Raw genomic sequence first — 27,640 nt, 5'->3', positions numbered from 1 at the left:
AGGCTGAGTTAACTGTATTGTTTAAAGCGTTGCCTGTGCCCAGCTCAGACCTCTGCTGTGTGACCTCTTCATTCCTTTGTACACAAATGTCGGGTTTATTACGGGGGGTGTTGGCACGGCGCCCATTGATTTGCACGGCACGCTGCAGGTGAGCGGGAGGACTCTGAGTGTCTTCCTCAGGCACCGGGAGCTCTGTCCTTGGACAGACAGCGGCGGAGTGCCCCAGCAGCAGGTACACCTGCGCCACTCCTCCCGGTTCTTATCCCGGTTCTTATCCCGGTTCTTATCCCGATCCTTATCCCGGTTATCCGGCTCCCTGGGCAGCCCCAGCCCCGCCCTCTCTGTGGTGCCCTGAGGGGCCGCCCCTGCCAGAGCGCCGCCCCGCCCGCAGCGGGCCCTGCCCCGCCAGCAGCGCGCCCCCTGGCGGCCGGGCGGCTCCGCGCAGGGCAGCACCCCTTGGGCACGAGGAAGTCCCTCCCCTCCGCCCCGCTCGCTGATTGGCCGCGCGGCCGGCGCGGGCGGGCGGTGATTGGCTGTGCTGGGGATGGGCGGGGCGAGGCGGGGCCGGCGCGTCCCGGCCGTGGCGGCGGCGGCGGGAGCGGGACGGGGCCGGTGCGCGCCCCCCGCCCGCGGCCGCGCCATGAAGAGCCTCAAGTCCCGCCTGAAAAAGCACGAAGCGGTCATCGGGGGCAGCACGGTGGGTGCCGGGGCAGGAGCCCCGCGGGGCTGAGAACGTCCTGGGGGTGGGGTAGAGCACGGGGGTCCCGGCTCGTGGAGGGGCAGGGCACGGAGGATTCCGGCCCCCCGCGGAACCGGGGAGCGGAGAGCGAGGGGGAGCTGCGGTAGCACGGGGTAAGAGAGCCCGGGATCCGTGAGAAGGCGGTTTGGGGAGCTGGGATGGGCTGTGGGAGCGGGAGATCCCGGGGGCTGAGCGGGATGAGGACACTGCCTGAGCCGCTCCGGCCTCGCGGCGCTTCCTGCGCTCCAACACCCAACAGGTTCCCCGTGCCTTCGCTGCCGCTCCCTGGCTCCAGCACAAATTAACGCCTTTTTTCCCCTAAGAGCCTCGGGAGCCGGTGCGGAGCCCCGTCTGGCATCCGCCSCGGGTCTCTCTCAGTCCGTGTGCAGGGCATGGGCAGGAGCTGGTTCTGCGCTAGGAATTAATGTGGCGAAATCGGAGCGCTGTTGAAGSAGGATTTGCTTAGAAAGTGGGCAGAAAGCTTTCAGAGTGACTGGTGACCTCGCAGCTGTGATCGCTGATCATCCAGTCTGGAATGCAGGGCTGGGGGAGGCAGAACCTCTGGAAATGCACCTTTGTAATGGTGCAGTTGTCTGTGCCTTCTTTTCTGGTTTCAAAAATTTAGGCTGGCTTTAACTAGCTTCCTTGGTCTTTATTTTTACTCCATCCATCCCTGCAGATGACTTTTGTTGAGGGAGGAGATCTTTGCAAGTGGAGAAAGCTGTGTTTGGAAATTGCTTAGTGCGGTAAATAATCTTTAATTGTGCCTGCTCGATAAATGCCTCCCTGGGAATCCACCGTGGCACTTCCCTCCTGAGCTTGTGTTCTCTGCTGAACCCGCCCCGCCGCTGGTTACGTGGAATAGCGGGACAGGGAGGTGAATGTGAGACACTGGMTTTTATCAGTTGTCCTTTGAGATACTGGCTATCTCTGAAATCCTCCTGCGCATTTGCCTTGGGTCTGGAGCTGTTACCTGACATAACAGCTCGTGGGGAAGAGCTGGAGCTGCTCTAAAGTGCTGATGGAGCTCCCTGGCGAATGACAGCTCCCATCCCTGTGCCCGAGGATTCACGGAGCACAGCAGTGATTCACGAGGTTGTTATGAGGATTTGTCATGTGTGGGCTGGAGCTGCTCTGTGTTCATTAGTTGTCCTGTACTTTAGAGCTGTTTGTTATTCTCAAATTAGCCCAATAATTAAATTTCAACAAAGACTGACARCACCTGTTTTGGTTTTAAATAGACATGGTGATTTTTCACTTCCAATAAACCTTCTCTTCACAGGTGGTTTGAGCAGTCTTAATACCTTTAAGAGCTGAACTTGCTYTAAAATATGTGGAGGGAAATTGCTTTCAGCAAAATCCTTTTAGAACGGGGAATTTTGTCCATGATAAACTTTTTTTTCCCCTGTTTATTACATAGTTTGGTTATGTGATCACTCCACCATCTCGTCAAATAGCAACTTTTAATCTGCTCTGTGGGGGGAAARGTCTGTCCCCACAGGTTGGTGTTAGCAGAGAGGGTGAGGGGGRTGATGGGATGAAGCCGGGTCTCTGTTCTCCTGCTGGGAAGGAGGGGAAGTGGGTGGGAATCCTGCCAGCGGCAGCTTTAGTGATCCTGCTTGAAAGGAGTGTACAAGAGTTGCCTGTTTGAGAAACTTCATCCCTCTCTCCTCTCCCCACCCAGTGCTATTTCCTGGGGGGTGGAGAGAAACCTAATCCTGCCTGCTTTTAGAAATTTTCCTCTAGGTGAAGGTAATAGTTACCTGTCTTCTTATGGGGATCTGTTGGGAATGGCTTTATTACTGMTTTCTGATGGAGGGAAGCCACAAAAAGCAGCAGAAAGTAAAACCCAGAGCGCTGTGCCTGAAAATGGAATTACCTGGTTTTGCCAACTCCAGCTGGCTGCTGGTGTTTGGAAAATCATCTGAGCAACCTGTTCTGTGCTCTGCATAGTGAGACAAATGCCTGTCATTAGCAGGAGTGCAGGCTGGAAAGTTGGATGTGGGATTCTGTGCAGCACAAAGCCTTAAGGTCAGAAGAGGTGCCTCATTCACCAGCATTTACAATAAAGAGTTAATGTAGTCAGTCCCATCGGGACCACAGCAGCACACACTRCCCGTGCTCCTGAGATTCCAGAATGCATCCTGACGCTACAAATGTGTGTTTGGGACCTGGGTTGTAATAAGGAAAGGTGTTCTTGCAGCAGAGCTAGAAACTGTCTGTACCAGTGAGATGCTCCCGGGYTGGTTTCTGTTTGGAAGCTGATCGGGGAAGGGTTGTTCTGCTGAGTTATCTGTGGGTTAGACCTTCACAATTGGATTTTCAGTGGTGAGTTCAGACTGTGGCCTCTGCAGGGGAAAAGACACCTACCTATTTCTGCAGCTCTTGGGAAACAGCTGGGGAGGGGCTCTGTTAAATCTCAGGTGTGTCACMTCCTTAGGTGGGGTTTTAACCTTGCTGTCCCTTGTGATGAGGCCTGGAATTTCAGGAAGGGGCACCTGGAGTTAGTGGGAAACACAGGRTTCCTGGTGGTGCTTCGAGCAGAGTGCCACTGAGCTGCATCTTGAGGTGTGGGATGGAGCTGGTGTGGGATCCCCACGGTTCAGGAACCAGCAGCACTGCCTGGAGTTCCTGCAGGAGATGGGAATCACCTACAGTGGTGGGAATGAGCAGATATAAAACCATGTGAAAACTCCTACCAATCCTTTCTCCTCTGGGAAAAGTGGTGCTGGGTTTTGTTTAATTAAGAGAAACCAAACCTGCCATATAATTAGCGGAAACCATTGTGCAAGGAACAAAAGAACACCTGAGCGCTTGCCCTGGTATGATGAGCTGTGATTATTAAATTAATATCTAACAAGCTCTGCACTTAGTGACAGCTGAACTTGTTCAAGGTTGTGTCAACGCTTCTTTCCCTGTGGATGCTGCCTGGCTCTGTTAAATGGATGAGTTTTCCTCTGGGAAAGGAGTGGAGCTTTGTGGGGTGACCCAATACACCATTAAACATCTGCTTGTGCCCTGTCAGCAGCAGAGAGAGCWGGTACTGCCTCCTGTTTGGTGCTGACCCATTTTGTTGTGGGAATGAAGGATRCTGCTTGAATTTGCTAATTCATCAGCAACACCTCATTGTATGTGCAGCAGCRTGAATGCTACCAGGGATTTGTGGCCCCAGTGTGGTGTCACATACATGTTAGTAACTGGAGGGGTGAAGTGGAAATAGGTGTTTGTTAACCTCATTTTAGCCCTTTAAAGATTCAAGATCACTTACAGAAGAAAAGCCTGGTGCTGCTGGGGGCACATGAGAGTTTGTACATAAACAAGATTTTCGCTGTGGTTTGTCCTGACTCTCCCCTGTGCAAGGACAGACCAGTTTGTCAGTCAGGCTGATCCCAGTGCCCTGACCCATCAGCAGAATTTTTCCAGCCTTGCTTCTGTTGGCTGGAGCAGTTCAATCCCCTGTCCCTKCCTGCCTGGGGCAGCCTGAGGTGACTTTGTTTGGTATCTTCAAGCAGCACAGCCAAGCACCCACAAAGCTGTAATATTCCAATGACATTCCTGGCCTGGCTGCAGTTATTCCTTGGAGCACGTTTGGTTCCAGGAAGCTTTATTCAGGCTCGTGCTAATGTGTTTGTTCTTGGAAAAATCTCTTTGTGATTCATTTGCATGTAGTTAAGTGGAATTAGTGCTTGTTTGTGTGATGTTTGGGGTGAAGCTGCAGGAGCACAACGGGCAATTTGTGGTGCAGCAGAAGCTTTGTGGTGCAGCCTGTTTACAGGTGCATTGTAATTTTCATSCTCTGTAGAAAAGAGTATTTATGCTTTATCACTTTGGAATGTAGCAATTAAAAATATTTAAAAGAGTGGAGGTTCAGTGAGGGCCTGGGAGTTCAATATCCTGAGCTGATTTGCAGGCATAGTTACACAGATAAGCTCCGTGCTTATCTGGTTGGAGTTCATATGACCTTTTGTGTAGAAGCAACTTATGGAGTACTTTGTCAGTATTTAAATATTAATATTAGCAAGCACATGCTTTACCATCTGAGGCTGATCCTGTTTTCATCGCTTACTGGTGGCTGAGCAGGGCTGAGATTCGTTGCTCCCTTCCCCATGTGCTTGGGGCTGATCCCTGTGTGCTGGATGCAACAGTCACGTCAGGTTTCATCACYCCTGATATTCCTGATGCTTTAATAAGTGGAAGTACACAAATCAATGGGGCCTTGCCTGAGAGCTCAGAAATTCCAGCTAATGCTGTGCCTGGAGTCCCGGGAAGGCAGGAGCTGTGCTGCTCCCACTGGCAGCACAGGCAGCTGGACTCTGACCCTGCTCCTGTTTCTCTCTATTTAAACGGGAAATATTTCTCCTGGGCACCTGTGGGATGAAGCCAGGCTGCAGCAGGAGCTGGGCCTGCAGGGCTCCCCTTTACCTGGGAGATGGGAGCTGTACTGCTCTTGTGGCTGCAGAAGAGTGGGATGTTCTGTGGGTGTGCGAGTCTGGCCCCAGTTACCATTCAATGTCCTCAGCAGCTGCAAAGCCCCTGCTTTGTGTCCAGAGTGCCCCAGCAGCTCTGATCACTTTTATCGCTGTCCAAGTCAGTGTCTCAAGGCTGGGAATCAAAGGCTGCTTTATCAATAAAGTGCTCTGGAGCTGTGTGTTGGCCATGAGACGTGAGAAAGTTGTTTCAAAACAAACTGGGGCTATTTTTCATTCTTTGAGCAGGCTTTGCCTCTTGCAGGGATTGTAGGCTGAGTCCTTTGGCACTTCYAGGGCAGCCTGTGAGCTTTTGGGGCTGGTGCTGGTGGATTTTCCCCTGGCACAGCCTGGAAGAGAGAAACTGGCAGTGCTGTGAGGGATCTCTCACTCCTTCTATGGGGAAATGTGGTATTTGATGGGGGTTTAGTGCTTTTGTGATGATTTTTTGACATGTGACATAACTAGAAATAGACTTGAATTGTTTCTTGATACCTAATAAATTGATCTTCGTGAAATATACTGACTTGGGAGGAAAATGCCTTCAGAATTGGGTAAAATCAGGGAAGTTTATGGTGAGRTTTAGATGTTGGCTTTGCTTTAAGCTCTTTGTTAGGCCACTCTTATCTRGCATTTATGACAGGATGTAGTTACATTTAAACACCAGGCACAGCACAGCTGTTCAGGTGAATTTTTGACAGGAGTGTTGTCAGCACAGTGCCAAACCAGAGCAGGCCTAGGGGAACTGCTGTTTTTGATCCGTGTTTGRGCTAAGCCTTGCCCACTTTGTGGCATTCAATGGCTTTTTTATTTTGAAGGATTTTTAGCAAATGAGGTGGTAACACAAAGTGCTGCCTGTGGAGAGGTGCTGGGTGAAACAAGAGCCTTGTGTTCAGGCTGTGTCTGGTTTTCCCTTGCACAGAYTAAACCCTGCATCTCCCTCCTGCAGTCTGACACTCCAAAACATTTACATGTGGAAACAGATGCTGGGAAGTAAGATATGCTTGTAAAACATAAMATGCCTTTTCCACTTGCCCCAATTTGGTTTAACCTGGTGTGTACAGTGTTTTTCTAGACAACTAAAGGTAAGCTAAAACCTGCAGGAGAGCTGGGTGGTAGTGAGATACCCCTGCACTGCAGGGGAAGCTGCATCTAGTGAGCATTTTTTTAAAATGGATTTATTAATCTAATCCATTCATTCTCCCTGTGCAGTTTTAAAACAAATCAAAGTACTTGAAAAGCATTTGTCACTTTGTGCCATTGAAATGGCAGGGTGTGTCTGTCCCCATGTTGGTTCTGATGACAAATGTACTCTGACCTCTGGAGAAAGAGCAGGGATTCAAGGTGTGTGGCCTGGTGGGTGCGTGAGCCTGCCCCTSTGCTCTGAAAGAGGAGGTTCAGATTGGATGTTGGGAGGAAATTCCTCCCTGTGAGGGTGGGGAGGCCCTGGCACAGRGTGCCCAGAGAAGCTGTGGCTGCCTCTGGATCCCTGGGAGTGTTCAAGGCCAGGTTGGAGGGAACTTGGAGCAACCTGGGATAGCAGAAGGTGTCCCTGCCATGGCAGGGGTGGGACAGGGTGAGCTTTAACATCCCTTCCAGCTTCTCCTGGGGTTCTGTGAAGGGCCACTGAGAAGTGTGAGCTGTGCTGGTGCTGGCAGTGTCACCACAGCTCTCTGCTCTCCTGTGTGCTTATGTCACCCACTAATGGCATTACAGGGRCTGTGTCCCCGCTGGGCTTTGCTGGGGACAGGGTCAGCCTGGCCCTGCRGTGACAGGAGCTGGGCTCACTTTCACAGCTTTATCCCAGTTCTCTGTGAAGGGCTTAGGAGCTGCTTTGAGTTACAGGTGGTATTTCTAAACTGGGTTAGATGACCTTAGAGCTCATCCAGTCCCACCCCCTGCCATGGGCAGGGACACCTTCCACTGTCCCAGGCTGCTCCAAGCCCCATCCAACCTGGCCTTGGACACTTCCAGGGATCCAGGGACAGCCACAGCTTCTCTGGRCAYCCTGTGACAGGGYCTCCCCACCCTCACAGGGAAGAATTTCCTCCAAACCAACCTAAAGCTCTTCTCTTTTTGTGGGATGCCATTCCCCCTTATCCTGTCACTCCTGTTGTAYAGTTTCTTACCAGAGGGTGTCAAGGATGCTCAACACATCCTGGACTTGAGGAGGAACTGGGGAGGTTAACAGTGCAATTTTTTCAGCTCAGGAAGTTTGTCATTCACTGAGAGCCAGGAGGGTGTTTGGAGGAGTCTCCCGTGCCTGTGGGGTTTGTGTTGTGTCTCTGAGCAGGCTGCTGGCACCGTGTGTTTGCCGGAGGCGTTGATCCCAGATGGATGCRCAGAGCCTGCACACACCCGCAGTGTCTGCTCCAGAGAGCCTCACACTGACAGCACACCGCACAGGCTCCTGATCCCAGCTCAGGGCGGAGGTGGGATCCTCCTTCTCCTTGGAGGCCGGGAGCTGGGAAGAATTCCTGGCARGCTGAGCTTAGGAAAACAGGTGCTCTGTGTTAACAGAAAATGAGCAATATCAGCCTTGGCCAGGCATCTGTGGTGTGGAGGGTGATGTMGCACCTCCAGAGATCTGCTCTGCTGGGGTCTGATGATGTTTCTGGTCTTAATTTTGGAAAACGAAGTCTGAATTAGGCTCCAACCTTTGGTTACTCTAAACCACGAGCACATTTAAGTCCATTCTACCGTTTGAGCTCTCTGGATTCAGCTGCCTTGGAGAACRTTTAATCCATGGGGTTTGTAGCTGGGCTGTGTTTCCTGAAGCTGCYCGGTGCTGATGGAGCCATGGTAGCTGCACTGTGCCTGGCTGGARCTRGGCAGGGCTGGGCAATGTGGTTTAGCAATTCTAAATCTTGTGGTCAGGGCTGTTTCAGCATCTGCAGCACAAGAGGCTGCAGGATAAATGTAGCTTGGCGGCACAAGGAATATCTGCAGGCACATGGAGAAAAGGAAAACCTTTGGGATAAATATTTTGGAGGAGACTGTATACCTGCAAGCCACAGTCTTACCTACATTTCTCACCAAACTGATTTTGGATGAGTGAGGCTTTTCTGTTGTTGCCACTTGGGAGGTGTATTTATTTCTCCCCCCAAAAAAACTGTTTTTAACTTGAGGAGACAGGCTCAGTTCTGGTCAGAAGACAGCATAGTCACTGCACTTTTTTGGAGTGGCTTTGTCACATGGATGCTAATTGTAGAGAGGTATTGGAACATTCTTTGGGGAATGTTGGTACTGTGGGGCAAAGAGTGGTGCTCAGGGCAGGGGATGGGGTATGGTTCAGACCTCACTGGGAAAGAGAGAATTTGCCCCAGTCTGAGTGAGTGATTTGAAAAGTCTCGACTGAGGAGATCCATTTATTAGGTTATTTGCAGCCTCTCGTGTGTGTCCTCCAGGGTCTGTGTAAGTGGTTTTCCTGGCCCTGGACCAGGTTTCTCTCCTGCAGACAAAACAGTGCATTGCTTGTCTTGTTGACCTACTCCTCTAAATATGGCACTTGGGAGATCTCCATTTAAATTTAAAACTTGTGAAAGGGGACTCTCCATCTCCCTCCCGTTAATCATTGTGCTGTCTATTTAATGTTTTCACAGCCTCTGTGACTCCTCTCATTTCACATGTTGGGAGACAGACTGGCAGCAGCAGTAAGCTGAAACCAGGTTCTATTCAGAAAGGGTTTCAGTGCTGTAAAAGGAGAATTTTTTAAAAGCAGAGGCATGTGTGTTTTCTAATTTAAAATGGGTTACATTTCTGTCAAAATAAGATCACGCATTCCATCTGCTCCGCAGTTGTAACTGTCTGAAGTCTGAGCCTGAGTCTGGTTTCAGCTTTGTGGCGCGGTGGAATGGGGAAAAAATTACTCCTGGGAGTATTTCAGTCCTCGTGTGTTATTAGTGGTGCTGAGTGTGACCTTCCTTCATGTCAGTGCACAGTGAATGTGAGGAGCGTGTTTGTTATTCTAAGTGAGTGTTTGCCCGTCTGCAGAGCACAACAACCCCGGCGGCTTGGGGACGTGCCTGTCCCCTGAGTTCACACACCCTGCCACCGTGACTCAGGGCCCGGGCACGCCGGGAATGTATTAATAGCTATTGCTTTCTATCGCCTGCCTATCAAGTACTGCCTTATCAGAAAATAGATCAGGCTGATGAGACTGGCCACGTATTGTTTACAAGATCCTGGGCTTGGGGCAGTATTTCCCTGCGAGCCCAGTCCGTGTGTCCGGCACACACCGCGGCTCTGGCCGGGCTCCGGGCAGCGCGGCCGCACACGCKGCTCCTCCGGCCAGCCAGCTTTCCCAGAGTTATGAAGGCTGAAGATGATGCTGAAGATGGGGAAAATATTCTYGGGGAGCCGAGCTAAGTGAAGGATGTAGCGGAAGGAGCCCCGGGCGGTGCAGAGGAGCCGTTCCTCGCTGTGAGCTCGGTTCGGGGCGCCGTGAGCTGATGTGACGGGAACTGATCGCTCCTGGAAGCACGAGCTGCGRGTTCAGCATGATTTGTTGGTTCTCTTGTGCAGCCAAAGACACAGTAGGTATCAGAGGTCCTAGAGCTGTATCTGACGTTTCATATCTTGGCAATAATTTACAGTTGCAAAAAATGTGAAAGCTTAAATTGTGTAAATGTGGTGTAGCGGTTCTGTTTAATTAATGAGTGTTGTWTCTCCTTAGCAACTCTTCCTGTGAGCATTTTTCCTTAAATGTGAAATGCATTTGCTAACTGTAAAATGATTTAATGATGGAAGGGGGGTTTGGGTTGGAAGGGATCTTAAAGCTCATCCCATCCACCCCCTGCCATGGGCAGGGWCACCWTCCACTATCCCAGGGTGCTCCAAGCCCTGTCCAACCTGGCCTTGGACACTGCCAGGGATCCAGGGACAGCCACAGCTTCTCTGGGCACCCTGTGCCAGGGCCTCCCCATCCTCACAGGGAGGAATTCCTTCCCAGTATCCCATCTAAACCTGCCCTCTGGCAGTGGGATTTGCTCCAGTCCCGTGTAAATTTAGTGCATCATAGGCCATGGATACAAGTTCTKGAAGTGTTATATCAAAAAGGGAAAAATATGAAGATGATGGATTTGTTAGTCTGTTATTTTTTTGTGTAATGCTTCTGTTAATCAGAAGTTCTATGAAATGGGAGGGAGGACTGGCTGGAGAAGATTTGGGAGGATTTTCTGTAAGTTTGGATGAGTTTGTGCTGACAGGTATCAGCTGCAAAGATACAACCCAGCAATCTGAACCCAGTGTGAACATCCGAGGTGAGATCTCCGTCCTGTAAAGATGGGAGCACAGAGCTTGATGCTGTCTATGCGTGCTCTMTAAGTATTTGACATGAAAAGCTAAGCCTTGCACGAGGAGATGGCTCTGCAGGGCATCGTGTCCAGGCTGGGGAGGGACACGGCCCTGGTGATGTCACCAGTGCGGTGACTTCTCAGGCCAGGCTGCCTTGGCTTTCAGGATGATGGATGTGTTAATTGATTGATGAGTCAGTGCTGCACCTCATGGGGCAGTGCTGGTGCTAATTTCATTAGTGCTCTATTTTTATTACTCCTGTCACTTCTAGCAGTGTTGGACTGGGTAAGCTGCTGCTAAGCCTTCATGATTACTGTAATCTTGTTTGTTGTGAGAAAGCGAAGTAGAGATAATCACCCAGAGTCGTTAGGGCTGGAAGGGCCCTCTGGAGAGCCTCCAGGCCACCCCCTTGTGCAGGCAGGGTCACCTGGAGCAGGTGACACAGGAACGTGTCCAKGTGGGTTTGGGGTGTCTCCAGGAGGGAGACTCCACATCCTCCCTGGGCAGCTGTTCCTGTGCTCTGCCACCTTCATGAAAAGAAGTTCCTCCTCACGTTGAGGTGGAAGTCCTTGTGWTTTAGTTTCTGGCCATTGTTCTGGGTGCCACTGAACAGAGTCTGGCACCATCCTGTGACACCCCTTGGAGATGTTTGTATGAATTGATGGGATCCCCTCTCAGTCTGCTCTGATAATCAGTGCAGCTCCCTTTTACAAAGCATGACAGGACAGATGCWCGTGGTGGCAGGGTTTTGGGTTCTCTTTTTTGTGTACTGTATCCTCTTTAACTTAAACAAACCCCGGGCTGGGATTACCTGGTTTAATGTTCTTTATCTGCTGAGATGTGGAACCTCTGACCCACAGTGAAAATAACTTCATGTACCCACAGGTTGCTTGTGTCTTACCTTTAACAGCAAATATTTTTGCTGTTCAGAGTTACATTTGAATATGATATTCCTTTTTTTGAGTGTGATACTCCTTTGGAARCCTTGTTCTTCTGTGAAAAGCTTATTAAGTCATCAGTGTCCGTCTTGGATGTGAGGTTTCTGTCACAGACCAGTTTCCTGAAAAGCCCAGAACCATTCAGAAGGGATGGTTTGGCAGGGAAGAGAACAAGCTCTGCATTTTGGGGTKAGAGGCTTGGCCTGGGGCCTGAAATTCTAAATTTGAAGTAAACAAGGGATGAGTGGGGTCTGATGACTGTCTGGGGCTGAATGGGTGGTGGTCTATTTATAACTGACTTGTCCTTTCTCTGCCCTTTGCAGTGCTTTGGGCATTGCAGGCAATTCAAAACAATCAACTTTGAATTTCTTTCTTCTGCAGTTCAGTAGATGTTCTTCCCTTGAATATCACACTTGGATAAATAACTCTAGACATCCTGATGGGTACTGTGCTGTGTGTCACCAAGCTGGAGTTGTTGTGTCCCGTTTGATTATGGCTCAGCCCAAGGTGCCCCAGCAGTGCTCCACAAACTCATTCTATGATTGTCCCTCACAGCTGAACCCAGACTGGAGCAAGTACGATGACAGGCTCATGAAGGCAGCTGAAAGGGGCGATGTGGAGAAGGTCTCGTCCATCCTGGCCAAGAAAGGGGTCAGTCCCACAAAGCTGGATGTGGAAGGGAGATCTGCGTAAGTGATTTCTGGAGCTCCGGGAATGGTGGGGGAAGCTGCTGAAAGTCACTCAAATCCTGACTCCTGCTGCTGCTCTAAAAGCCTTTTTGAGTTCAGAAATCTTGTAATACCTCATCCTAAACTAGCTTTACTGCACTAGAAATCCAGCAGGCTGGAATGGGAAAGTCTCAAACAATCTTCACTTCCAAGTGAAGGGCAGTGTTTAAAGACTTGCTCTTGCTGGGCATGAATATTAAAGCAGAATTGGAACCACACTGGTATTTCACCTGGTTCACTGATTCAGGTAAATAATGATGGTTTCTCAGGGAAATTGTCTTGTTCCTTGAAGTAATACCTGCAGAACCCTTAACTTTGGATGCTGTCCAGAGCAGGCCCCTGTAATGCTTTCCTTATACAGCTGTTGGCTTTGGTTTTCCTTGCCAGTATTGCCATTTTTGTGTACAAACCAGCTGTGCCTAAGCAAGGTCTTTTCTGTTTTTCAGATTCCATGTTGTAGCATCAAAGGGAAACCTGGACTGCTTGAACACCATCCTCGTGCATGGAGTTGATATCACGGCCACTGATGCTGCAGGTGGGTTTCCTCACAGACCTGGGGCAGCCTGAAAATGTTCTCAGCCGGGTTTCATYCTAGAATAGAGCTAAACTGAACCACAGGATAGCTCTTCCTTCTTTCTGTAGCTGGCAAAAGATGGATTATTTGTGTGAGTTGTTGCTGGACTTGAAAAAACTGGTCATGACCTGTCATGGAATTCATGAATGCAGCAGAACTTAAGGAATGTGGGTTTGTGTTGCAGTAATTGTGTTTATAATGTGCGGCAGACCCACTGGTGAGATCAGCATTTCTGGGTGAGAACAGGATAAGAACAGTTTAAAATGAGCTCGAGGTGAGGATTCAAATGGAATGATGTGGGAGGTGTTTGTGTGCCTGGCTGAGCCTCAGAAACTCAGAGTTCATCTATAACTTCCAGATTCCCTTGTGTGATAGCAGAGTTTGTGGAAGGTCTTATAGAAGAGACAGTTAAAAACAGGTCTCTGAATCTTCTGAGGTAATTTTCAGATTATTACCTCAGAATTTAATAGGTTTAATATGAAGCTGAAAACAAGATTTACAGAGATAACTTGGCCTCCTGCTCTCATGTGAGAGTTTATTTTTTAAATGCTTGTGTGGAGTCAGCTGCAATATTTTGAGATTCATTTCAAGAATGATCTCTCATTGTTGATTGAAGATTCTCTAAAAAAAAGAAAAGATTGTAACAAACTGAGGTGTAGACAGGAGATGCCACTTAGAGAAGGAACAGTGCTGGGGGCACTGATGCACAGGACCTGCTTTATCTTAAATGCTGTGAATATTCATCAGAAATTCATTCAAATCAACCCCTGACCTGCTGTTGTTCTGTTTTTAGGCAGAAACGCCCTGCATTTGGCTGCAAAGTATGGCCATGCCCTGTGTTTGCAGAAGCTCTTGCAGGTACTGAAAATACAGCTTGTGTCTTACTGCTCTTACATTGAGGGGGGAAAAGGTGGTTTTAAATACACTGATTCAAAACTGRAATGTGTGCTTGCTTTCTTAACCATTTAGATTATTTTTAAAAATAATAGTTATGGGGAAAAGAATTCCATGTTAAATACCAGGTTATGACTGAAAGAGGGCTAAAATAAAGAAAGTGAACTTTTTTTTTTTGTTAATCTTTTCATAGACAATCAAATCAAGTTGTAGTTTGTGTCTCTTAAAGAAAATGGGTCTGAGTGTCTTTGGAAGACTGATGTTCCCTGTGTGAGTGCAGTTGCATTTAGGAACAGTAACACTGGCTGCTCCAGAGAAGCATTTGCCTCAAAATACAGGCGTTTATAGCCACAAACACTCATTAAACAATGTTGGAGGGCTGKGTTAGGTTTGTGTGCTGTTTATTTTTTTCTTGGTTTATTCCTGGTCAGTTCATGCTCATTATTTTTGTAACTTTTAATGGGTTCTTTAAAAATTTATTTGCTGCGTGTCTCTGTGCAGATATAAATGGCCCATTGTCTGTGAAAAGTCTAATGAATTGTGCAATTTCTTTGCACAGTCTTAATTTTCTTTTCCACCTTCGGGTCAATGTGTTTGGAGCCCTAAAGTGCMCAGACTCAGAGCTCCTGCTTTCATGTCTGTCACTGTATTTGTGAGCTCTAAACTTRAATAATTTTACTTAAATCACGTTTCATTGCTTTAATACAAACCTCAAACACTCAATGTTGTAAATGCAGTCTGAATTCTAATAGATAATTGGGTTATTTATTTTGACAGTACAATTGTCCAACAGAGAATGTGGATCTCCAGGGAAGAACTGCTCTTCATGATGCAGGTGAAGGGGTTTGCTTTGCTGGTAACTGTATAAGAAGTTTAGATGTAATTAATGGATTTACTTTCAAATGGGCTGAATTCTTCTCTTTTAATTTGGTGACTGTAGTAGGAAAGAGTGTTTTGTATTATGACATTTGTCCTCAATACAAACTTAACAGTGTTAGTGGAGGCTGTAACTCTGAGAGTTTCTTCTGAGTGAATTTTCCAGTAAAATCTTCAGCTACCACAGAGTTTTAGGGCAATGCTGTGAGTAGGTTAAGACACCTTTACTCTGGGTTTGCTGCACCCTCCTCACACTGCAGAGTCTGGAACAGCAGTGTTTGATTTCTCTGAGGTGCTTTGGGTGGTGTGAGAGCTGAGCCCTGCAGCCCTGTCAGGCTGTGACTCAGCTCTGGGGATTTTGGTGGAACAGATCCACCCAGGGAGGTGTGTGGGACTTCCCCAAGCTGCTCTCACAGGTAACTTGATTTCCTTGCTCTCACCTGCCTTCCTGCTCCCTGCACAGCCATGTCYGACTGCTCTGCCAGCATCCAGCTGCTGTGTGACCACGGTGCTGTCGTCAACTCCAAGGACGGGGTAAGGGACTGCCCTCCCCTGCTCCTGCAAAGCCCTGCTGAAGCTGTTGAGCCTCACYTGCCTCCCCCACCTTCTCTCACCTGTCCCCTTGTCCCTCAGGATGGGAGGACACCCCTGGTGCTGGCCACTCAGATGTGTCGCCCCATGGTCTGCCAGCTGCTCATAGACAGGGGGGCAGATGTCAATGCCAGGGACAAACAGAACAGGTAAGGCCTGCCCAGGATTGTGGGAGTGCTGCTGGCATGGGAAGGGAACCTGCCCCTTGGCAGAATAAATGTGCTGAATTTGGGGGAAGAGAAGCTGGGATTTAGTTCAGTAGTGGATCTGCCAGTTCAACASTGCAGATAAACCTGGCCTTTTTCAATGCTCCTGCTTGCATCCAGKTTAGTCCCAGGCTTGTTGCTGCCAGCAGGGAACCTGCACTTGCTTGTTTGGAGGGTTTGTCTGTCCAGAGCAGCCTTTGGAATCACTGTGCAAAATGGCCCATGGCAAAAGTGGTTCTCTGGCCAGAAGTCCTGTGTCCATTGGAGCTCCCAAGGAACCTTGGAGTGTTTATTTCTGGGGTCAGGGGAGGGGGGTTTCTGTTTGTAGCTGCTTCTTTTGCCACTGATTTCTTGGAGAATTCTTCCATGGTGTGAGGCTGCCATGGGACAAAGCCTGGCTACTTCACATTGCATGTCCTGCGACTGGGAAGCATTTGGGAAGCGCTGCCACGGCTGCACTGCCAGGGCTCCCAGACACCCCCCTCTCCAGACCGTGTCTAAACTCCTTGACTGGTGTTTGTTGTGTCTATTGAGATTTATATCTGAGAGAGGAAACCAAAGCCATGGGAGTTCTCCAAACACTGGGTGGCTCTCAAAGGCTGTACGTCTGCGCTGCTTTCTTGGAAATACTGCTATTACGGTGGGGTTGTTTGCTTTTTCAAAAATATTTAAACACTGCCTAAGTGACTTTTGAAAGCTGTTTCCTCTGTGGATAGAGGAAAGGTGCCTTGGCTGAAGTTTCTGTGATTAGACATGGATGTATCAGGGATTAGCTCTGTAAATGATGCTCCRTGGGCTCCCTGGATCTCTCAATCCCATCTCTCTCCCCATGCCAGGACTGCCCTAATGTTAGGCTGTGAATATGGCTGCAAGGATGCCGTGGAGGTGTTGCTCAGGAATGGTGCTGATGTTGGTTTGACTGATGGCCTTGGGCATGACTGTGCTTACTATGCCAGAATTGGGGACAATATTGACATTTTGGCTTTAATAAAAGCTGCCATTGAGGACTCCGGCAAAGGTAGGAGGAACTTGGGACAACACTTTGCTTTGGGTGGAATTGTCTCCCTCTTTTTGTGTCTCCAGGAGCTGTGCTGGAGGGTAGCTGTGACCTTTGACCACCAAGGTCATAAACTGCCTCTTTAGGAGGGGAAAGGCACTTTCAGGGGTTGTTTGGGTTTAGTAAAGCTTTTAAGGGGAATGCAGGCTTTGATGCCTTGAGGGCTTAACAGTATTGATCAGGGAGTTATTGAGCCTTTTTTTATAGAAATAAATAGCCTTTATTTTACAGAAATAAACAGCCTTTGCTTTATAGAAATAAATAGCCTTTATTTTATAGAGAAACTTGTGAATGTTTCCATGTTTGATTAATTGGGGGTGTGGTGAGCTATTTTTTTTTAAATGCCCTCCCAGGATGGAAAGGGGATAGAATTAGCTGAATGTGTTGCACTGTTGCATGAATCTGAATGAAATGCCTTTTGTAACTTCCTATTTTTGTGGTGCTTTTCTAGGAAGGGACAGCATGAAGAGAGGGCAGGCTGAGCAGAAGGTACCCCCTGAGGCCATTTCTCATTGTGATGTTGAGAGCCGGGGCGGGCGGTGGGATCAGGATTGTGCTGTGACACAGAACCACATCAGTATTTTCTGAATGAACTCCATTTGTTGGCTGGGAAGGTCCCCTCTGTAATCAGATGGTGTGGCTGGTTCTGGTTGGAGAATATTCCAGATGGGGCTATTCAGGATTAGAGTTTGGACGACGCTCCCGTTTGTGTGGGGGTGAGGTCCTGGGTGATCCTGTCAGAATGGGAATTTGGGAGGATTGCTCCCTGGGGAGGCTGGGAGGGAGCTGGCACRGGCACAGGGCACAGCAGGGATATAAAGGGAATATTTTCCTGCTGTACTGCCAGGTCACCAGCATGTCCCAGAAGTGGGGCCGGGGCTATGGAGCACAGGAGGAGCTCAGTGTCAAACCGTACCAGAAGGACCCCAGCACTCAGGTGGGTGGGAGCATCCCAGGGCCCTGTGGATTCCCACAGGATAATGAGCCACAGGCACTAAAGACAGGCTGAGCTGCTGAAGTGAGCACTAATGATCCCATCAACAAAGGTCATATCTTGCTGTTCACTTAAAACCTAATTGCRTGATGTGCAGTGTGGCAATTATGCAGATGAGCTGTAAACTTTTTCAGGAAAAAATTGCACTTTTTTGTGTATAAACAGTTGCAAGTGTCCCTGTGTTAACCTTTCCTACCTCTTAACCTTCTGCCTTCTGCAGTAAAATCAGACTCACAAACCAGGGAGATTTTTTTTTTAACATTTTCAAGAGTTGCATGTTTGTGTCATATTAAAAATAATCTGCCATAATTATTCTACTAACCAACATTAATTTTCCCATCTCATTCCCATGCCATTGCAGTTTTCAAAAGGTTAGGCAGGGCTTGGGGTCTTCAGTGGCTGTCAAAAATGTTGGTTCAGAATCTTCACCTTTCTCAATGTACGTGTAGTGTGGGGGGTTTTCATTATATTTTTTTAATTTAATGTTTGACTTTTAAGGACTTGGAGTTGGAAAATCAAGATTTGAAAGATCGAATGAGAGAAGTGCAGGAGGAGCAGAGGATGCTGCTGGACAGAATCAGTGGGTTACAGCTGCAGCTGAGTGAGGTAAAGTAAAGTTTGGAATATGTGGCTGGAAAGCTGGGATAACCACTTGCTGCTGACAGGGGAGGCAGCAAGGAAAGCACATGGAATTAGGATGTGGTCTCCATTCCTTTCCTGGGAATTGCTGCAATGTGTGTCGCTCATTTTCTGCTGGAAAAGCCTTTGGTCTTGTTTCTTCATCATTTGAGTATCACTGCCCGATGTGGTGTCATTCCCTGACACCCAGAAATGTGAGCCACAGTATTTGTGGCTCTGCCTCCCAGTGCAGCTGAGCCATGGGCTGTTCTGGGGTACTGGAATTTGGAGACTGAACTTCATCTCCCAATTAAATGTAGGTGCTCTGTGGCAGTGCCTTGTCATCAGCTGATTTTCCAGCTGTTACTGGAAGTGGAAGCCCTGAGGAAAAAAAAAAAATCTTCAGTTGGCAAGAAAACAAAACCAAAGGTTTTCATCAGAAATTTCTCATCCAAATTTGAAATGTTGTTTTTTAAAAATGTCCTCTTTTTGGAGGTCTACATATGACCTCATGAAAGAAAATAGACAGGATTTTTGTTGTTTTTGGCTTTGTGGAGGGTGTTTCTTTGCTGTATTTTTGTAGAGGTACATTTCTGCAGCTTTTCCTAAATGTCACCCATGGATAGAAATAATATTTCTTGGTGCAGTCACTGTCTTGTCTGAGCTCCTGTTTTAAGCATTGCCTTTATAAAACAAACTTCTTAATAGTCACTTCCCAAAATCAGCAAACTTCTGAAAAGCTGTGCTCTGCTGCCTCAGTAGAGTCTGAGTTAGAGAATTGAGGAGATACTTCAGTTTCCAGAGACATTGCTTTGTCAGACATCCTTCACTCCTGGCAAGAGAGATAAAGAAAATTGAGAAATRAAGCTGGATGGAAACTGGAAAGGGAGCATTAGAACCTGGGGTGGATTTGTCAGCTGATGTACTGTGTATGAGCCCCTTAAACATCACTAAGAAAATGATCTGGGGGGGATTTTTGTGTTATTTTTGCAGGAGCAAATGTTTGCAGATGATCTTGAGAATGAGGTAGGATGTGTCACCTGCAGGTGTGATAGGACTGGGGMGTAGGGGAAACAACTTTCTCTTTTATTTCCTCTGTAGTTTTAAATACATTACTTAAAAGCTACTTAAAAATGCTAAATTAAGTATCTGCTGCTCTAGATTAGTTTATGCAGCTCCTCAGCATTTCTGTTCCTACAAATAATGTATCGCTCCTGTGGCTCCTTTAAAGCACACTCAGGTTATTAAGTATACTTACAATCTTAGGCATCTTTTTAGTGACTTTCAGTAATGCAAGACTAACAAATATGAATTAATTGAGCAGTAGCCAATTATGTTGGTGCATATTCTTGACTCATTCTGCAAGACTCCTCCTGTAGAGGAGCAGTCTTGGGGAAAAACTTCAGAATCCAAAAAGTAGGGATTCTTTCGGTGCTGATCTTGGTTGAAGTTCTGTCTAAACTCCTGAAAAAGGTGCTTGAGGTCTTACAAACCTGTTCCTTCTTGTGGCTTTGGCTATGTGGCACTCCTTCTCTTTCAGAAAGATGAGTTGAAGAAAATCCTGACTACCAAGGAAAAGCAACAGGAAGAAAGTTTAAGGACTATTGAAGCTCTCAAAGCTAAACTCAAGTATTATGAAGTACGTTGAGTGATTTGAAATGTGATACAGCAATTGATATTTAYAGTAGGAAATACTTCAGCATTATAAATTGCTGAAAGTGTTGAGTGGTTATCTCACTGTAAAAGCTTTCCCTGCCCCTTCATCCCTAGTTTAACATAAAGCAAAAATTTGAAATGAATTTTCAGCTTTACTTTTGTTTCTTGCTGTTTGATTTTAGGGTGACTCTGCGGGGTCTGGAGGTAACTTTGGAAATAGTGAGTACAATTAATTCTTAAGTTAATTGTCAAAGCTTGCTGTGCATAATGCAGTTTTAGAATTCCTGGACAAAGGGGCTTTTGGTCATCTCTTCCTGATGCTGGTCTGAAATGCAGCCACGCCTCATGTCTGCCCCTGAGCCCGCAGAGCAGAGCTGCTTTTGTAGGAGCTGCCAGGGCACCACTGATCATTTGCCAGGAGTGCCTGGCTTTGGGAAATGTGCTTGGGGACTCTGCTGTGTCCTCTGCTAACATGAAAAATGGGCTGAGCAGGACYCATGCTCCCAACAGAGCTGCCCTCTCCATCCTCACAGCCTGAGCAGTGCTCCTGCCTGGCTGAGGGGCGGGAGTGGTGTCAGAGCTGCAGTGGGGCGGGTTTGACTGTGAGCACACGACCTGAGCTCATGTTGCTGCCAGCAGCTGGAGTCTCCTGCATCCAGCCCAGCTGCAGACCTGCCTTGCACTTGTGTAACACAAGGGCTCTTGACTGATGAAAGGATATTTGGAGTGCTTGGCTGCCTGGCAGGAGCAGTCGTGGATGTGGAGTGCAGGGGATGCTTTTCCTGCTGCGGTCACGTGCAGACAGGATCTGGGCAAGGTGCCAGCTGTGACCCTYCTGCAGGACCAGAACCAGCCTGGCAAACCACTTTTCCCCTCCTCCTTRGGAGGGCTTTGGCCAGGCTTCCTGTGGGGCTTAATGAAGTAGAAGTTGTTTTAATACCAAGTACTTAAGCACCAGCCTTCAGCTGAGCMTGGCCCCAGTGACCGAAATAAAGCCAGGCAGGAAAATCAGTGTTCTTGTGATCGTGTTGCTGTTTTTAACCAGAGCCTAAACATTGTTTGCTTTGAAAATGCAGGAAAAGAAGATTTATTACTTAAACAAGGCCAAGCGTTTGCAGTAGAATCCCAGGTAATAAATATTTTACCACTGGAAGGAATTCTGAGATAGTTGTACTGGGAAAGATAAACGGGCTTATAAATGTGTGTTTACTGAGCATTACTTCTGAACACATAGTTCGGAGAAATTCTTGCTTTTCCATGTTTATTTTTAACTGTGGGTGCCCTCTAGAGTCCTGTCTGTGACAGGGCTGTAAATGCTGGGAGCTGCTGGGTYTGTTATGAGCTCTCCTGAATGTGTTTTACATAGTCACAGTGTGAAACTGGGGGTTCTTCTCCATAATATTTTTCTAATTTAAATTCAGTTAATATTCAGAAGATTTCATTTTCCTGCCTGCTATATGATAATTCCATGACAATTCTGTTTGATAGCTAGCAGCCTTTTAAAGTAGCCATTTGGATATAAAAAAGGTCCACCTTGGTAGGGCAAGATAGTCTTTAAGGTCCATTTGGTAACACATCCCAGACCCCTCTAGAATTCCAARTGATTGCATTCCTCACTCTTCTCAGCAAGAAGGGTCTGTTAACCATGACATTCTCTGTTCTGATTCCTTATAAAATTATTTTTACATGCTTGAGGGATGGGAACAATATCTTAATAAATTAAATTTGTTCTAGCAGATGAGYGATTAAATATGAATGCAGAACAAGGAAGTGGAATTCATACACCATACCTGCACCCTGAGGTTTAGGTTTAGGTGGGATATTGGGAAGGAATTGTTCCCTGTGAGGGGGGTGAGGCCTTGGCACAGGGTGCCCAGAGAAGCTGTGGCTGCCCCTGGATCCCTGGAAGTGTCCAAGGCCAGGTTGGACAGGGCTTGGAGCACCCTGGGACAATGGGAGGTGCCCCTGCCATGGCACAGGTGGCACTGGCTGGGCTTTAASAYCCATCTCAACTCACACCATTCYRGGATTGGGAAGCAGTAATGTGGAGCTATATTCAAGACTTTTGCTGTTAAMAGCAGAAATACCTGTTCTCTAATATGGGCAAGAATAATTTAGTGTGATTTTAATTAAAAAAAAATCTCYTGGACAATATGTGTTTAGATCAATCTGGATTTTAGACAGTTCTCATATTGAATGAAACAGTATGACAGTTCCTGTATTAACTAATAAATAATAAATATGTATGTGACTTATCAGAGTTGTGAACATGTGGTTTTTGTGCCAATTTGCCTTCAGTCCAGGTCTATGCTGAGGCCCCTGGAGCTCTCCCTGCCTACGCAATCATCCAGTTCAGAGAAGGAAACTTTAAAGAAAGAGCTGGATAACCTGAGGAGCTGCTTTGGAGCAGCCAAGGAGGAGATCAGCAAACTGCAGAGGGAGCTGTCCCTGAAGGCCTCGGAATGCAAAGCTCTGGCATCAGAGTGCGAGAGAACCAAGGTGGAGTCTGACAGACAGATCAAACAGCTGGAGGATGCTCTGAAGGATGTTCAGAAGAGAATGTTCGATTCTGAGGGCAAAGTGAAGCAAATGCAGAGCCACTTCTTGGCTCTGAAGGATCACCTGACCAACGAAGTGGCCTCGGGAAACTCCAAGGTGACGGAGGAGCTCAAGGAGCAGCTCCAGGAGATGAAAACCAAGTACGAGGGAGCCTCTGCTGAGGTGGGGAAACTGAGGAACCAGATCAAGCAGAACGAATTGCTGGTGGCAGAATTCAGGAGGGACGAGGGAACGCTGGTGGAGGAAAACAAAAGGTTGCAGAAGGAACTTGCAAAGTTGGAGATGGAGCGAGATAAAAGGGGCAAGAATGTCACAGAGTTGGAAGGGCAGCTCAAAGAGACAGCAGCCAAACTGGCCCAGTCTGTGAGCGCAGAGACCTTTGAGAACATGAAGAGTTTGCTGTCAAATGAGCTGAATGAGAAAGCAAGGAAATTGGCAGAGGTGGAGGGGGMGCGGGAGAAGCTGCAGGCAGAGGTTGTGCTTTTACAGAGGGARTCTGAGAATCAGAGAGCTCAGCTGGCACAGCGGGTGAGGCCGGAGGAGCACGAGCAGATGAGGAGTGGCTTTGAGCAAAGGAAGGAGGAACTGGGGAAGGCAATTTCTGAGCTATCACAGAAGAATGAGACTCTGCAGAAGGAACTTGAAAGATGGCAGGCTGATAACAAGGTGCTGAAGCAGCAAGTCCAAATGCTAAAAACTGAAATTAAAAGCCAGAATGTGCCTTTAAAAATTCATGAAGAGTTGAAGAAAACAAACGATCTGGCTGTGGGTGACCTGACAAAAAAGCTTTTTGAAATAACAAAGAAGTACAATGAAAGCAAAGCAGAAGCTGAAAAGTTGCTGGCAGAGAAGAATGACTTAAGTGAGAATATCAGCCACTTCCAAGCTGTGTACCTGTCTCCAGAGCAGCACAAAAAGGAGGTGGAAGCTTTAAAATCTAATGGGATTGAGCTTGAAAAGCAGCTTGCTGAGCTTCAGAAGAAATATGATGATGAACAAGCCAAAGTAGGCAAACTGGTGACTGAGAACACAGGCTTGAGGGAGACCCTGAAGGATCAGTAYGTGCTGGCCACCACCCACGAGGAGGTTAAAACTGTCCTCAACAGCACCCTGGAAAAAACCAATGGGGAGCTGTCAGATCTGAAGGGGAAAATTGGAGAGATAAAGCAAGAGTTCCTGAGGGTAAACGAGGAAAATGGAGCTTTGAAAAGTAAGGTGAAACTCTTACAGAACCAATTAAAAACTGAGTATATGAGTTTAAAGGATCATGAAGCAACAGTGAATACTTTAAATAAAAGCATGCAAGAGCTGGAGGAGAACAATGCTGCCATTAAGGCTGAGCATAAGAGGGGGCAGGATGAAATCTTACAGTTGCATGCAGAAATTGAAGCCCAGAAGAAGGAGCTGGACACAATTCAGGAGTGCATCAAGTCAAAATACGCCCCAGTCGCCTCCTTTGAGGACAGAGAGCAGAGCTTTGAAGCCACAGTGAAGGAATTAAAGGCAAAGCTGCAGGAACAGGAGCAGAGGTGCAGAGAAAGTGAGGAGGAAGCGCAGAGGTGCAGAGAGGAGAATGAGAAGCTGAGGAGTGGGGTTCAGTCCATCCAGAACGACCTACAGCAGAACTACGTCCTGGCCGAGAAGTCKCACGAGCTGGAGCGGCTGTGTGTSAGCGGGATGGAGGAGCTCAGCGTGCAGCTCAGGGCTCTGCTGAGGAAATGCACGGGCCAGCAGGGGCAGGAGGAGCAGCAGGACACGGCCACCCAGCCCCTGGCTCAGCAGCTCCCAGCTGAGCATGTGGGTGCTCTGAGGGAGGCCCTCGGCCACACCGTGGAGGAGCTGAGGGAAGCYCTGAGCAGGAAGGAGGAAARTTATGGCAAGGAAACGCTCCGAGTMCAGGAGCTGCAGCAGGAGCTGGCTGAGCTGCACAAGAGCTCGGTGCCTCTGGTGGAATATACCCAGCTGAAGGAAATGCTGGAAGGAGAAGTCACAGCCGTCAAATGCAGCCTGAAGRAAAAGGAGGCAGAAGCGCAGGCGAAGAGCAAGGAGGTGCTGCGGCTGCAGGCGGAGCTGCAGCTGAGCCAGCAGGTGGTGGCCGAGCTGCAGGGCCGGGARGCGGCGGCCGTGGAGGAGTACAGCTCCATGAAGAGCGCCCTGGAGGCACAGGTCAGTGAYATGGCAGGGCAGCTGGCCACCGTGAGCCAGAAATACGAGCAGGCCTGYGAGGAGGCTCGGCAGGCCCGCAGGAGCGAGCTGGCCCTCAAGGACGAGAAGGAGCTGCTCCAGCTGMGGAGCTGCAGCATCGAGCAGGAGATCAAGGACCAGAAGGAAAGGTGTGACAAATCGCTGACAACCATCATGGACCTGCAGAAGAGAATCCAGGAATCTGCCAAGCAGGTGGAAGCCAAGGACAACAAGGTGGGACGTGGGGTTCCTGCTGCTGATGCTCTCAGCTTGGCATTCAGGGGCTAGGCTGCCAATGTGGCTCCTGAGGTGTTCCAGCACTACTTTGTGCTGGGCATTAGGTACCCAGGGCTGGCCCAAACCAGATTAAGTCCTGGCTTTGCATTATGCAAAGTTTTTCCAACCCCATGTATGTTTTGGATGTTGTGTGGTATTTAAATTCTGTTAAAGGTTCAGAGTTTTGGGGGCATCAACTCCTCCTTCAGTTGGAGCTGTGTTTGTTGGGCATCTCTGACTGCCTCGTAAGGTTCACTGTTCCTCCTAGAAGTGAGACCTGYAATGTCCTTAGATCTTCCCTTTTTCCAGTCACTTATGTCACTGCTGACCTGCAGGGTCTGTACCTGACATCTCCCAGTGCCAGGAAACACAATGGGAGCAGCCTGTCRGGGAAATAAAATCCTTTCTCAGCAAGCTGGGACAGAGACCTTTCAAGGCTTGCTGCGCTTCATCAGACTTGAAAGAATGTCAGAGAATAGATTTCTGTGAGACATCTTTAAATGATGTTTTCTGTGGGTTTTTTTTTAAAGATAACAGAGCTGCTGAACGACGTGGAGCGGTTAAAGCAGGCTCTCAACGGCCTGTCCCAGCTGACATACACCACTGGGATCCCCTCCAAGAGGCACAACCAGCAGGTGGAACTGCTCCAGAGCCAAGTGAAAACACTCCAGCAGCAGCTGGCTGTAAGTGCTCACACAAGGTGTTGTCTGAATTGCAGTAGCATTGCTTAATTCCTTGTATAAACAGGGAAATCTGGATGTGCCCGCTGGAGCAGGGGCTGTGGCTGCAGCCTCACACTTCACAAGTACAATATCCATTATTTTAGGGCTTTTTTTTTTTCCCTGAGTTCTTGCTTCTCTGTAAATCTTTCTGCTTTCCTCTGTAGTTTGAGTTGCAACACTTGGCAACWTTTCCAGATAAAAAGGATATAAGCAAAGTAGAATTTGTGTTTGAGATACTCTGCTAYATTCCTGCCAAGACCATTTCTGAATGCAGGCTCAACTTTAGTATTTTCTTACAGAAACCCAACCCTGTGTTTTTTTCTCACCTTCAAAGGCTGAGGTGGTAATTTCTTAATGGCTTTGAGTTGTGTTCCTGTGCCTGCAAGCCCTTAATGTGTTCTTTATCATGGAGCACTGACAGAGCAGGGACACATCCTGAGTACTGGGATTTTGTCCACACTTTTGTGACCCTTGTGACTTCTCTACAGCTCATAATTAAAGATGTGTCTGAGCAAAATGAGTTCTSCTGCTCCTGCACTGATTTACAAGTATATCTGTCAGAGTATTTGCAGGGTTGAATCTTATAAAGCAAAGTGTTCTTAAATTGGATGGTTGGTGCTGGTAATGAAATCARTGTGCAGGGCCAGGAGCTGGGTTTTGATGATCCTTTCTAGTTCAGGATATTCTGTGATCCTGTGATCTCGGTAGTGCCCAAAATCAGGTGCACAGAGCTGGAAAAGGGCAGGAACAGATATGGGAAATGAGAGGACTTCACCTCCTGTCCCCGTTCTCTTCCCAGGATGCCAAACGGCAGCACCAGGAGGTGGTTTCGGTGTACMGGACACACCTGCTCAGCGCTGTCCAGGTATGGCTGTGCCAGGGCAGCCTGTTCTGCTCTCTGCTCTGTGTGTGAGAGATTCCTGGGACACTTCTCTGACTGGGGACCGTTGGGTGGCTGAGGGCTCTAGGAGAGTTCAGCTGGAGCTCAGGGGAGATCTCACCGGGGGCTGCAGCTCCATCTCTGCCCTGGGATCAGGGACAGCACCCAGGGAGTGGCTGGAGCTGGGCCAGGGCAGCATCAGGCTGGAGATCACGTAAATGTTCTTTCCCCAGAGGGTGCTGGGCACTGCCCAGGCTCCCCAGGGAATGGGCACAGCCCCGAGGCTGCCAGAGCTCCAGGAGTGTTTGGATAGCGCTGCCAGGGATGCACAGTGGGGATTTTGGGGTGTCTGTGCAGGGACGGGGCTGGGACTGCATGATCCTTGTGGGTCCCTTCCAGCTCAGGATATTCCATGATTCTGTGACCTCAAATAAGGCTGAAATGAGCATCAAGGACCTGTTTCCATGTAGGGGGTTTTAAATKTAGAACAGACGGATCCAACCAGGAAACCAACCCCTACCATGGCTGAGTTTTACTGGGGTGAGCATGCTCTTGATTCTGCTTCAGCCTAGGCCATCAGGGAATCCAGGAATGGTTTAGGACATCATTTTTYCCCACATCAGTTTTCAGAAAGGAAGATGCTCTGTCAGAGAGGTCCCTGAGGAAAAAAACACAGGATCCCTCAAGTATTTCAGATTGTAGCAAAGTAGTGAAAACACGAGTTAGGACTTGGGGGTGATGTTGAAGGATCTGCTGATGCTGGGAGTGGGTGGTTGGTGCTTGGAGGCRTTTTCAGCATTTGTGACTTGTGTTTGCTCCTCCAGGGCCACATGGATGAAGATGTCCAGGCTGCCCTGCTGCAGATCATCCGCATGAGGCAGGGCCTGGTTTGCTGAYGTGCTCCCGAGGGCTGCTGTGAATGGGTGCTGTGCTTGTGGCAGCCTTCAGGGGCTTTATGCTGACATTAAATTAATTATTGTGATAAAGCTGCAATTACAGCCTCCAAATATGAAACAACTCACAAAGCTGAAGCATTTTTTTTCTCATAAAACACTAAACCAGCGCTACAGTGTCTCAGGCCTGACACTTTTCATGAGATGGGTAAAAGGTGTAGAGCATCTTTTAAAACTGTCAAAATGATGACATAGAGGTTAAATTATTTTAATGTCTGATTGACCACTTACTCAAGCAGGGCCTATACCCAGAAACTCCAGTTGATCCTTGAACTCTCACGGGGTGGTTAAAAATAAACTGTGCAGAGGAGCTGAGTGTTGTAGCTGTAGATGTCCCTTAATGATTAAGTGGCTCATTTGTCCCACTGGTTGAGCAGGATGTGCTGTGACACACACAGGAAGGTGTTCAGGTGTCTCTTGTAACTTGGCTGGCC

At 48.1% G+C, this 27,640-nt stretch overlaps 1 protein-coding gene across 4 annotated transcripts; it reads left to right on the top strand.

The window, feature by feature from the left end:
- The first annotated feature begins 570 nt into the window (after positions 1-570).
- Positions 571-27,278, top strand: UACA (uveal autoantigen with coiled-coil domains and ankyrin repeats). Of its 4 annotated transcripts, none has more exons than XM_057381324.1 (19): positions 571-697; positions 11,994-12,127; positions 12,613-12,701; positions 13,534-13,598; positions 14,412-14,469; positions 14,974-15,044; positions 15,144-15,250; positions 16,144-16,325; positions 16,816-16,853; positions 17,212-17,301; positions 17,857-17,964; positions 18,970-19,002; positions 19,517-19,615; positions 19,815-19,851; positions 20,709-20,761; positions 21,931-24,609; positions 25,182-25,334; positions 26,173-26,238; positions 27,078-27,278. In XM_057381324.1, exons 1-19 carry the CDS (start codon positions 641-643, stop codon positions 27,147-27,149), a joined length of 4,191 nt encoding a protein of 1,396 aa, XP_057237307.1. In that variant the 5' UTR covers positions 571-640; the 3' UTR covers positions 27,150-27,278. The 4 variants fall into 4 exon arrangements, with proteins under 4 accessions (XP_057237307.1, XP_057237309.1, XP_057237310.1 ...); XM_057381325.1 differs by lacking the exon at positions 571-697 and adding an exon at positions 9,690-9,740; XM_057381326.1 differs by lacking the exon at positions 18,970-19,002.
- The last annotated feature ends 362 nt before the right edge of the window (positions 27,279-27,640 follow it).

This window comes from Malurus melanocephalus, unplaced genomic scaffold (assembly GCF_030028575.1).
Source record: "Malurus melanocephalus ecotype Western Australia unplaced genomic scaffold, MMel_1.1 scaffold_505, whole genome shotgun sequence".
Lineage (NCBI taxonomy): Eukaryota > Metazoa > Chordata > Aves > Passeriformes > Maluridae > Malurus > Malurus melanocephalus.
This window is presented reverse-complemented; position numbering and strand designations above follow the sequence as displayed.